Here is a 13,487-nt window from a genome sequence, read left to right on the forward strand (position 1 = left end):
GGTGAATTGGTTTTAACAATGATACAATTGGCTTTCCCAGCCAGCTAAGTTTAAGCACAAAGATGGACCCCAGAAGAATATATAAAGGAGCAGTTACATTATTTTTCACTTCCTCCAAGGGTTTCTAATAACCTTTCAATTGTTCTCTTAAGTGTTATGTTACATTTTTCACATGTCCATTGGTTTCTGATTGGTTGGAAGAAGAGAACATGTCAGTTATAACTTTTTAATGCCACCTGGCATGCATATAGTGATACAAGAAAACGATTCCCACTCTCAGAGACTGCTTTCTGTGGGAAATACAGGGACGTTTTAATTATAGTGTTGCATAGCCCTTGTTAAAGTCAGACTTATCAAGCCATGCAGGGCCAACTTGTGTTAAACAATCCTGCCAACAAGGCAGACACCCTTGCACCATGGTGCAAGGGCACCTGAGTTGCCCTTAGGCAGCACATTGTGTGCCAGTGTAAGGAAAGGACAGGGATGAGCTTTATAATGTTAAATATAGTGCATTCCTGCCCTTTCATTCAGTGCAGTGCAACGCAGCAAAGTGGCTTGCTACTTTGTGCTGCATAAAAGATTAATAAATGCGCCTGAGGTCTGGCAAGAATTCAAGTAGGCTATCTCCAATTAAAATGATATGAGAGACCTGAAGGGAAACACAGGAGGGTATTTAGAAGATATGTATGCCACAAAAAGTCTGATCCTCGAAAAGGGAATAGGATACATGGGTCTGATAATGTCAATTGTAATCCCTAAAAATGTGCTTCCAAAAAGGGAATTTTAATAGGGGAGCATTTATCTGACCTTGAGTTTCCATTGGCTTAGCAGTCGGACATTATATGAAAAACTCTTTGATCATTATCTGTACCTAGGGACTATAATAATGGCTTATCAACCTTATTGCTTCTTCCCCAGCCAGTTGTCTATCATAAACAAAATCCAGTAAAAATCTCTTATAAATTTGAGGCAGTCAGCCTGACTTTGGCCGCAAACTCAGGGTCCACTGAAAACAATAACATTCTTAAAGAGGACATTGAACACCAACAGTGTGGAACCAAAATGTAAACTAAACATCATCTGACCAACCTATTGTGCCCTAAATATTGCTTAGTGAAATGTCACCCCATCTGGAGATATTAATAGAAACTCTACACCCCAATGGAGAGATATTTTTGTAAACAATATTTAGGCCATGATATTTATGTCAGACAATATTTCTTGTGTCAGTATTCTGGCATACAAACCAATACGGCATACTACATAGTTTGTGTCCATGAATAACTTAATGATATAACCATCCCTCTCAAAAGCAGGCTAGTGGTATTTTGCTTTAATATTTTTATGGTAACATTTATATGAGTGGGCTATTTTTGAAAATAACATAAATCCAGGTGGTATAACTGATTTGGAAAAAAAAACATAATTGATAAGAAAATACATCTTATCCTGTTTCAAATCCAGAGGGATACTCAATAAATATATTAGTCTGCACGGTTCCTTAATCCTAAACACAAACACAAGCCTGTGGTGTGAGTGTAGTAATGTCAACACATTTTAAACTTGTAAACAAAACATTTCACACATCTCATAAGAAAATGCAGCAGTCTGTGATAGCATGAAATGTATAACTTGTTTTAACAAAATGTACACTATATTCATCAGTCTACCACCCTTTATTAAACTTCAAGCTGGAAACATTTCTGTTGAACTTCCTTTCTAGACACTTCTTTCAATTGAGGATTTTTTCTTGAAGCAATGGGATCCTCTTATTAAGCTGTTGCTGTAGGTCTTGAAAGGGATGCACCTCTTCCAGATAATGTATAATCAACATTTCATCCCATTTCCATTTTTAAGTCTGTTTTTGTGCTTGCTGTAGCACTTTCAAACAGCACCAAAGACATTTTACAATGTTTATCAGTCAATGTTCAGGAATTGCTGACCTGGGAGTTGTTATTTGTGTCGTTTTATTGATAGGTGTCTCATGCTTGAAGCTATTATTGCCTGTAAGTCATCCTTGCAATAGACTTGTTTGTATGTTGAAGATTACCTTACCATTTCAATACAGTTGGTTTTACATTTACTCACACAAAGTTTTCCATGTGTGCAATCCTACTCTTGTGAGTGGAAATTAGACAATCCAAGTCAAGATGCCCTGAACATTTGTGCACTTCCCGGCATGTACGTTATTCATAAACCATAATCTGACCTCTACAAACACTGGAATTGGCTAAGGGGAAAGAGCGAAAATGTTTTTATTTCTACTCTCTCCCTTTCATACAGCGCAACACAGCAAGGGCCATATGTACGAGCACTTTTTCCCATAGACACAGAATGGGTAAAAACCTTGGCTACATCTGGCCCCAAGTTTCCTTGCCTGTGCCGCTGCACCGCATTGCATAAAATGATAGTAATTGTGCCCCTCTGTGTCCTGTATTGTGTAATGCCCTTCTTGAATTCTTACATAGCATGGCTTCTAGTACAACTCCCTACTCGAGCCATGAGATTCTGTATTTAGGTTTACTCTATCTGGAAGGAAGTGAGTGCTGTAACAATGCCACAATTATGACATTGTCTTTTATGGGGTGTGTGCATTAACCTGCACCCTCTTTCTCACTCTGCTGTTGCTGCCATTGGTGCCCTCCTTCAAATTCCTGATTAAGGCCCTAAATGCTGATATGAGTGATTGGATTGAGCTTGTAAGCCTGGACCTGCAATGGTCCCCTCCATCTCCCTGTACATTTAGTTCCATTGAAGAGAAGCCCTCTTATAAAGTCCTGATGAGGCCCAAATGCCCTTAGCTAATTATATTGTGTAAACACATCATAGCGTGAGTGACAGTGAGCTTTAGCAAACACATACAAACATTTGAACCCTTTATATCATACCTGCCAGCTTTTATGAGCACAAATATCTCACAACAGAATGAATTTACAATAAATCAAAAAAGCATACTTTCTGGATAAAGTTCTATGTCCATGACAAGTATTATGCAAATCATTAAATCCACTCAGCCATTTTTGCTTTATCTTTCATCAAAATTTCCAATGAGAGCTAAAATGGTAAATGATACATATTCTCACAAACCCTTATTTTTTTCTTTTAGATGCCTTTTTATTGAAAATTAGTTTGACTGAGTTGATAGATTGCCAAGATTCATTCAAATCAATGTTCGGAATCAAAAGTTACAAGCAACTCAAAATGCCTCAATGGCAAGTGCAACTGCACCTTAACTTTACAGTAGTGACCACCATGATGTTGTTTCTATGTATCTATCTTTTAATAAAAAAATAATTATTATTTTCCAGTTCATTGTTTTTAGTTTAAATATATCGCCTTTTCTCTATTTAGATATATGATCCAAATAATAAAAGGTATGAAGTTCCAGTGCCACTGAATGCCCCCAGCAATCCATCTAGCTCAGCAGCAAGACTCTATGATGTTACAATTGTGGACAAGCCATTTGGAATTCAGATCAGGAGGAAAAGCACCGGGAGGGTCATGTAAGTGACAACACATGTGTACTGATTTGAAATAAAAGTCATAATCTTGTGAATTGAAACAACACTATTGGTTTTGAAAAGAGTGGTAAACTGACATAAACAGCATAGTCTGACTTTAGGAATCCAAAAATCATGCGGCTGTAAAAACATTTTTCTTCATTTAGGAGCCTCACAAAACTACTCTTTGTACATGATGATTGTTCCTAGCATTACTATTTTGGAAATGATATATATATATATATATATATATATATATATACATATATATAAGCTTCAACACTCTGTTCCTCATAATTTTGTGTTGCTATATATATATTTTTTTAGATTGGTCATTATTTGTGTGGCCTGCACAAGTGCACAAGTAATGGGTCCACATTTGTCCTCCACTGGGAACCGTACACACTTTCTTAGCGCATGACTCTCACAGACTAGCTAAGGAGAGCAGTCCAAGACCTACTCAAGGAAGGTGGTGTGGGCTAGTAATCACCATTCACAACTACACAATAATCACACTCAATAAATGATTGTCTAGTCTGTGCTTTTTCTTCTAAAAAACGAAAACGTACATGTATTATACACACACACTACTCAATACTATGCAACAATTTACAAGCATACACAAGCTGATAGAAATCCTTTTGGGTGACATTGAATTATCATTCTTGTCTCTCCCCAAGGGAGCGTTAGACCAACAAATCACGTCAGAAGCATTCGCTTGTATTAAAATGCAATGTCTGTGCATAGCTTGGAGTGAGAACACCTAATACTCATAAGAAAACATATCTACTTTAATCAAGAGTGGTTGTAAGCCTCATTATTCAAACAGAGCATTTACAACACAATGTTATGGCATGTTTGACTGGCTTGTGTTATCAGGATAACTATTAGCACACAATATGCCAAGGGCATCACATTCATAATTATATCTCTACCCCTATGGGGTGCTTGCAGAATCCTGCACTTTGGACATAAAAGAATTCAGCATACTAATACCACACATTTAATATAGTCCTTAAAGGACATCACTTTGTTAATAACACAGGTGTCATGACCCCCTTTCACCCCTAGAGTGTGTCTGTTTATATGAAAAATTCAATTTGAACACTTAAGCTGACAAAGAATGTTGCATATTCGTTCCCCCTAGGTGGATCCTCACTCCTAGCTGAAGAGTGGAAGCTCCAGCCTGGGAAGTGTTGAGAAATTCTGCAAACCATTGAGGGGTTATCATTCATGAGTCCCACTCAACCTGGGGTGGGGACGCGGGTACTTCTTACTGGGAGAAGGCCCCACTCCTCCTGCAGCTTCCCCTGCACCTTTGCTTACATTTTGTGGTGAGTCTATCCTCCTGAGGTCACCACAAGCCAAAAACAAGTGATTTTCACTGAGGAATGTGGTCAGACACATCAGGGCATTATGGAGCACTTCTCCATGATCATGCATACTAGAGCAGCGCCTCTCCCACAGAGCTGGGGAGAACCATTGTGGATTTTCTTTTGTTTTAATTTCACAGTGGCCTAGTTCTGTGTGTCCATTGCTCAAAGTTGTTGTACAACCTATGGATCCCACCCGGGCTGCCTAGGCTGGCTCCCTCTGCAGCAAGCACCAGAGAGACCAGCCTAGGAGCCGGCAGCCAGGTTCTGGTCTGCCTGCTCTTGCAGGCAGGTGCACATTCCATTCCTGGCCGTCATAGTCCACTTGGAATAGGGGCAGGGAGCAGGGGAAGGCTGGCAACATGGGGGAGTGGTGTAGAATTTCCCTCCTTTCTCTAGTGACTTTGGTGCCCATGGATGGGGTCCTGGGCCCCCTTCTCTTTTCTCATGTTGACAGCACTTCGCTTTGGACATGGATCTTCCTGTAGCCCAGGGTTGGGGTCCTGGCACCCTCCATTGCAGCGCAGGGGGTGCGACAGCTCTGCCCCGCTCTCATTGTCTGCCCAGGGCCCAGAGATGGGTCCTGGGTACCCGTCATTGTAGGGCAGAGTAGCACGATGGTGATGCTTTGAATTTCACAAATCCCTCCCTGGGGAAATCACAACAGTGCTTCCCTGCCGTCCCCATGCTCTGATTGTAGGCGCTGGTCCCTGGCCTACACCAAAGTCAGGTTGAAAACCAGCAGTGGATCCCCACGCGCTTTTGCACCACTCTGGTAAAGCACAAAGGTCACAAAGCTTCAGACAGGCATAACTTGGGTCCTGTTGGGCCATTCTTAATGATCCTGGTGTTGTCTTGCTCCTGGTGGTGAGCCCTTGACATCTGGTACCCTTTCTTCAGTCCTGTGGCCTCAACAATGCAAACTTTGTAGCACAAGTTTCTTTTGCTCCCAATGCCAGCCCTTTGCTCGTTTCCCCTCTGGGCCTCTCCTCTTCACACAGGGCCCAGTCTCTCTCCCCAACGGGTCCTGGGGTCAATTAGACACAGAGGCCCTCATTCTGACCTTGGCGGGCGGCGGAGGCCGCCCGCCAAAGTCCCGCCGTCAGATTACCGTTCCGCGGTCGAAAGACCGCGGCGGTCATTCTGACTTTCCCGCTGGGCTGGCGGGCGGTCGCCTTCAGACCGCCCGCCAGCCCAGCGGGAAAGAGGCTTCCACGATGAAGCCGGCTCGGAATCGAGCCGGCGGAGTGGAAGCTGTGCGACGGGTGCAGTTGCACCCGTCGCGTATTTCACTGTCTGCGCAGCAGACAGTGAAATACATGTAGGGGCCCTCTTACGGGGGCCCCTGCAATGCCCATGCCAGTGGCATGGGCACTGCAGGGGCCCCCAGGGGCCCCGCGACCCCCCCTACCGCCATCCGGATCCCGGCGGTCCGACCGCCGGGATCTGGATGGCGGTAGGGGGGGTCGGAATCCCCGCGGCGGTGCAGCAAGCTGCGCCGCCGTGGAGGATTCAATGGGGCGGCGGTACACTGGCGGGAGCCCGCCAGTGGTGCCGGTCCGACCGCGGCTTTACCGCCGCGGTCGGAATCCCCAGTGGAGCACCGCCGGCCTGTCGGCGGTGCTCCCGCGGTCCTCCGCCCTGGCGGTCAAAGACCGCCAGGGTCAGAATGACCACCAGAGTCCTTAACCCACTGAGCAGTCATGGAATTCTTCCTTCCTATTGTCCGTGGCACCAGCCACTAGCCCCAATTATTTTCAGAAAAGCACATGCAAGAGAGCGCTCTCTATCCTCTGCAGGTCATTTTAAGCGGGTGTTGGAGTGTCCAGCAGGGCTGCGTCTCTGGCCTATCCTGCTTTACCACATCACCTCTCCGCCCCTGTCCCAACTTCTCTTTACGGTCTTCTGGGATAGCTCAAAATGACATCACCTGGGAGTCAGTTGCCACATGGCTGCTGGGTGTCTCAGCTCCAATCCCTTGCTGACAACCCTGCCAGGGCCTTCCCCCATAAAATATTCAAAAAAAACTCCCTCTGGCTGGATTCCCACCTTTGTTTAGTGGCCTAGGGTAGGCCCTTTCCTGACACAGAATGACAGCTGGCTGACTGGTACACCCAAGTCCTTCCTCCCTCAGAGTTTGCTTAAGTACTGCTAATTGCTTCCTTTGATGGGTGAAGCCTTTGTTCCTGCCGCTGGAGAGAAAAGTAATTATCCCAGCCCAGCAGGGTCACAGAAGGCCTGGGCTCTGATCCTTAACTAAGTCACAGAAATATGATATACCTGGATGCCCAAAAAGCTGTACAGATATGTTTTTGTACTCCGCAGTAGCGTTCTTTTCATAGAAGTTACAGTATACATTGGTGTGACTCTGGAGTCTCTGGACCCTGGGGACTGAAATTGCACCCTATGGCAGCCTTTACTATAGGAATATAATGGAGTCTCACTAACTAAAGACAGTAAAGCTACTCACCCTACCTCAGCATACTCACATTACACAGCCTATTCCAGGACACCACCCACTCTGCATAATAAATTCTGTGTCCTACTTGACACAGAATAGGGGTCTCCCCGGTGCAGTCCTCGTATATGTGCACATGGGCGTGCATCCGTGTTAACATGTAACCAACCATGTGCCTCTTACCCTGGCTGCCTCAAAGCAGCCTTGTCTTAATAGGCAGGTACTGGCGGTAAACATGTGCAGTCCATTTTACCATGAGTTTTCTGTGGTTGGTTTACAGGTTAAGAGGATCCCTCACAGTAAAAGGTCTAAAACCAGGGGATCCAAAAGCAAAAAGTCCAGGTGGATCAGATGGTCAGAACCACTTTCTCACATATATAAACATACACATATTTATTATATATATATATATATATATATATATATATATATATATATATATATATATATATATATATATATATATATATATATATATATATATATATATATATTTCAGTGGCTTTGTGCATGCAGATTCTGACCCTAAATATCTAATATAATGACCCTGTAATCTTGGTATTTTTTAAAAGAATTATACATATATATATATATATATATATATAGAGAGAGAGAGAGAGATACATGTGCAGATAAAGGTACATATATATTGACTAAAAAAATAAAACAAAAAAAAACTTTCATGGCTTTTATAGTTAGGTTCAGAATTAAAACGCACAAAACCATAGAAATTTAGCTGTTACAGTTACTTCATGTAACTATAACTCCAGCCTTAAGGTAACTATTACTCCGACCCTCACTATGAACAGAATTCTCATCAATAATTTCACTGGATATGTTACACTGATGTTACCAATGACATCGCAGAAGATGCCATGAGTGGTGAAATATATGTTACAAGTAGAGGTGCATGGCAAGGGTGTGAGTTATAGTTATGTTAGAGCCAAGTAATAGTTACATGAATTAACTCTAACTATAACTGCTGTGTTTCTATCATTTTGTGTGTGTTAATTCTGAACCTAACTATAACAGTCCTGTAATCTTTGTTTTTATCTCTGCAAACTTTTTTTGTGTGAATTTCTATAGTTTTTAATGCTATTTCCGAACTATAACATCCCTGTAACCCGGGTGCAATGCGGGTGTGTGAGTGTGTGTGTGTGAGTGGTTGTGTTGGTGTGTAAGTGGGTGTGTGGGTGTGTGGTGGATGCACGAGTGCATATGCGACTGACTAAGTGGGCCTGGGTGTAGGAGTGGCTATGTTGGTTTGTGAACAGGTGTTTAAATGGTTATGTGGATCTGTGAGTAGTTGTGTGCGTGGCTGTGTGGGTGTGTGACTGGCTGTGTGAGTGGTTGTGTGAGTTTATAAGTGGATGTGTGACTGTGTGAGTGGCTATATGGGTATGTGAGTAGTGTGTGTGTGTAAGTGGTTGTGAGAGTATGTGAGTGGGAGTGCTGTGTGGGTCTGTGAGTGGTTTTGAGGGTCTATAAGTGGGTGGATGACTGGCTGCATGGGTGTGTGAGTGGTTGTGTGGGTGTGTAAGTGGGTGTGTGAGTGAATGTGTCAATAGGTGTGTGGGTCTGTGAGTGAGTTTATGTGTTTTTTTTTTTTTAATTGGGGGTCTGGATCCACAAATCTACCTGAAACTAACTGAATCCAGGCAGATCATCCTTGCATGCTAAAAAAAACATTTTCAAACAACTTATTGCCCATGAGAAGTCCCTCACAGAACCCCTCTATTAGTCCCATGGGGTCATGGTACATCTACTCTGACCCCTTCTATCAATTCTTAATATTATGTTCCTCATTGGGAAACAGTGACTGCAACTTTCTTCTCAGGTTGTGGACAACCAATCATGGCATTGCTGTTGGCACATGGATCTGTGAATCCACTATGATCAGTGGGGGAACCACTGTAGATTTGCGTCCCTAGATGTACATATTTATTTTTTCTTTAATAACTTCTAAATTACTGAACTGACTTGCATCAAATTACAAAGAGGGCTTTTTCTGCACCAGGAGCTTTCAAATTTAATGTAATTCAGTCCAGTCTTTCAGGCTGTAGTTGTGTGTAAAACCACTATGGGAATATGCATGTGAAATACGCATTTTGGGACTTGCCCCCTTTTTACCAGTCCTCACTTGATAAAGCATCTTAAAACTTTCAAGACAGCAGCTAAAGTCACTGCCAACCTAGTTTGGAAACATTTTGTGAGCATTCATCAAACAGCCCTAAAGTTATTGCCAAAACAAAAAATGGTTGTCCTATGGAAACCAGGGACCACATTTATGAGACTTTAGCAGCACACTGCACCACTGGAGAGTCATTTTTTTAATGCTCTGGTGGCGAAGTGTGCACACATATGTTTGCAAGGCCATGCAAATCCACCTTGCGTGGCTCTTTATGGCCTTGCAAATATGGACCCCTTTCACAAATAACACTATTTGAATAGAGCATTCCATGGTTGTTGCTTGGGGTACTCTCATGCAACACCCACAGAACCCGATTTAAATGTCTGGGAATATATCAGATTCCTACACCACCAAAGGGTGGCATAAGAGGGACTCAATAGGGAGAAATATCTTTGTTTCCTCTTTTAATGTGTTCTGCAGCACACATAGAAAGAATTCAACACTTCTTATAAATCTTTTTGTGTAGGAAGGTGTCCCTTCCTGCACAAAAACTGTCATCACCACAATGTAGGCTCCATTACACCAGGGTGTAAGGGTACACTATCTTGTGCATTGCAGCCATTTGTGCACCATCACAAGGGGAGAGGATAAAAATGTGCCATATCTTGTATCATTTCTGCCCTTTCCTGGTGGTTCAGGTTGGCACAGCAAGGAACTTTCTGTGCCACCCTGCACCATGGGCCTTGTAAATGAGGCCCTATGTCCTAACTATCACTACCTACTGGCAATTGTCAGTAGGTAATATATATCATCAAAAAAGGGGGTGTAGGGCCCCCCTTCCTGAGCCATTAAAGAGCCACCTCTTGGGGCCAAAATGTGTTAAACTGGGAGGGGGCCCAGGTCCTCCCTCCCCAAGCATCTAGAAGCCCTGCCTCACCCCACAGGCTTTAACTCTTAAATGAGGGTTAGGGACAGTGCGGTCCCCCACCCCGAGCCTCTAAATGTCCTTCGCGCCTACCCTCAGGCCAAATGTGAAAGAGGGGAGGGCGCTACGCAGGTTCCCTAACTAAGCCTCCCAGATCCTATAACGGTACCGGGAACCCCATACCCTGAAGCCAGCTTAGATGCTATTTCCCAGGTCCAGTAATGTCATCAGTGATGTAATTCAAGATGTTATCAATGATGTCTTAAATTATGTCTTAGAACATGTCAAGAGTGACTGTGGGAAAACTGGGGTGACTGCAAAAGCCCCCTCACTTTTTGCTCCATTTTTCACTTATGTTGTTTTTTTCTGACTTTCATGGTGCCCTCAGCACTGCTTAACAGTCCCTGGATCTGTGTTCTGTTTAAAATGATTATGCTAATTAGGCTAATTATAATACATCAACATACAAATAAGTCCCTAGTATATGGTAGGTCATGTAGGTGGAGGGAACCCAGCATAGGTAGTGCAACCATAGATGCACTGCTGACATGCTCAAGGCCTTACTGGCTGCTTTTAAGTTAAAGCTAACCCCAAATAAAAAAGTTCTTCCAAAGTCTTAAGCTACCTTATTTTTACATATATCACCCCTAAAGTGTTGGTACCCCTAGGTTTGGGTGCAGTGTAACTATAAACAGGGACCTTATAAAAGATGTTTTATAAGCCCTGATGGAGGAATAACAGCTACATTTATTTCCCCCCTTTGTAGTGAATGGACTCTATCGGCTATCATGGGGAAACTTTATTTTAAAATAATAAAGTCTTATTTTCCATAGAAAGGAGCAAAGTATGGAATTGTTAGTGTCAAATTAAAAGTTATAATACATCCAACAACTTGCAACTGTTGAATTTAATATAACTCTTTCTAAAAGTTACCATTTTCAGCTCTGTAGTGGCCTTCTCTAATTGGCCAGCTTCTGGCAGCTTGGGCAGGCTGCCTTAATGAGGTGTGACGCAGCCCAGGCTGAAAACAAAGTAATTGCCTAGGGGAGGAGAACGGCCTCAGTAGATGGTGAAACAGGATGGGGGAGAGAAGCCAAACTGTACTTCAAGGGAGGGAATGACATTTGGGCCAGCAATGGGACCTCTCCCATTTCTTGCTAAACCAGACAGCCAGGTCCCCTCTGATTAGATTAAGAGAGGGCTGCAAAGGGATGTGTTAAGGGAAACTTAGCCACCCCAGTAGGCGGGCTCAGCCAGACCCAACCTCTGAGATAGAATTTTTGCTCTCTTGGATTTTGAGAGAATGTTGCTTCATGGGATTGATTTTAGCTACACTTTCCAGGAAGTGGTGATGTAAGAGGATGGTGGCCTGCACGTGATTGGTCTGGAAGCCACCCCAGCTTCCCACCCCAGGAGCAAGGATAAAATTGACAGGCTGCACCACACCTCAGATCCCTACAAGGGACAAGATAAAGAAGAAGAAGGACTGCCCTGCTGGACCCCTGACCTCCACCCAGACACTGCACTCTGAAGGCCTGCACTAGCTGCCACCTTGGGCTTCACCACTAAAAGGACTTTGCCTGTCTTCAACTGCTTCAAGAAGAGACTCCGTGTTTGCTGCAGGTGGAAAATAGCTTACCAGAGTTCCCTGCAACAAGCCTTGAAGAAACTGACCAATTGACCAGTGACCAGTGGTAATTTTTGGATTTGAGCCAGTTAGATTCTGAGAGTTGGAGTCCTAACCCTCAAGGAGCAACTCAGACCCTCTAGAACCTTCCGGTGAGTTATGGACTCCTAAAGAACCTTCAAAACCTTCCAGAAGTTTGGAGAAGTGTGGGAGGAGCAAATTTGTAAAAAGCTCCATAAGTGGACCGACCTGACATCATGAGTCAAGTTGGGTTACGTTGGCCACGACCCTGCCTGACCTGCAGGTTTATCCTGCGGAAAAAAGCTCCAGAGCTCCCGACTTCCGATTTCACTGGGAGCTTGTGGGAAGGCATTCCAATGACATAGACTCAAAATCGGCTTGCTGTGGAGGGTCTTCCAATGTTGGAGAGAAAAATCTCTCAAAAATATATAAGTCCAAACGTAAAAAGTTGACTAAGGCTTCCCAAGCAGCGTATTTAAAGACGGCTCAAGGGAGTTCGGATTCAATTTCAAGTTCGTTCTATACGAAGATTTCCATCACGAAAAATTGTTTAAGTCAGTACATAGAATTCTTCACTGAGGTCTCTTGCGACATTTATCTAAAAAGGGCACCAGAGAGGTCAGTTCTGACTTGCAACTTCATCCCGGTGAAGAAAATCTTCAAGAAAAAGACTAAGGGCCTCACTCTGAGTCTGGCGGTGGCGGGTGGACCACCATGGAAGTGGCCGTCTGCCCACCATACACAGCCCCCATACACAGCCCCGTCGTGCATTTCACTGTCCAAAGTATGGGCAGTGAAATGCATGACCGGTGCTGCTGCACCCACCCCACCGCCACATTGGTGCCGGTGCCAATAGGAGCAGACGTCAATGTAAAGGCCCAGTGGGAAAATCATAATGGGGCTGGCGGGGACTTCACTGCACTGGCGGTGAAGTAGCGGCTGTGAGTTCACTACCCACCGAACTCATAATGAGCCCCTAAATCTGAAGGTAAAACATTAGCCGAGCAGGGCTCCAGCAAAGTCAGCCTCAAATATTGACTTTGCCCCAATCGAGTGCAACCAGATGTCCAGATTGGTGCTTTTAGTTTCTATGTGCTAAAAAACATTTAGGGGGATTTTTTGAGTTTGGTGGACAGAAAAACCCGCTTGACAAATTCCTGCGGTCAGGCTGCCGCCAGTGTGGCCGCCTTGCCGCAGATCCCATTACATGTTCTCCGCTGGGTCAGCAGGTAGAAATGCCCAGTGGGCAACAGCCCACAACATTAACGCTGGATCATAATTGAGCAGGAGGCAATGTTGCAGTGCATAGGGTGCAACAGCACCCGTTACGCTTTTCACTATCTGCATAGCAGACATTGAAAAGTACAATTGGGGTGTCCATGGAGGCCCCTGCACTTCCCATGCCAAGTGCATAGGTACTGCAGGGGCCCCAATGGGGCCCCCCTTCATCCC

The 13,487-nt window shown here is 44.0% G+C and overlaps 1 protein-coding gene across 1 annotated transcript in view; it reads left to right on the forward strand.

Moving 5' to 3' along the window:
• The window catches only part of SI (sucrase-isomaltase), a 632,954-nt gene that overhangs the window by 458,361 nt on the left and 161,106 nt on the right, over positions 1-13,487 (forward strand). The window contains exon 50 of the mRNA XM_069213228.1: positions 3,352-3,503. Coding sequence (XP_069069329.1) covers positions 3,352-3,503 — 152 coding nt within the window. The remainder of the gene's footprint in view (positions 1-3,351; positions 3,504-13,487) is intronic.

The sequence above is a fragment of the Pleurodeles waltl genome, chromosome 11, assembly GCF_031143425.1.
Source record: "Pleurodeles waltl isolate 20211129_DDA chromosome 11, aPleWal1.hap1.20221129, whole genome shotgun sequence".
Lineage (NCBI taxonomy): Eukaryota > Metazoa > Chordata > Amphibia > Caudata > Salamandridae > Pleurodeles > Pleurodeles waltl.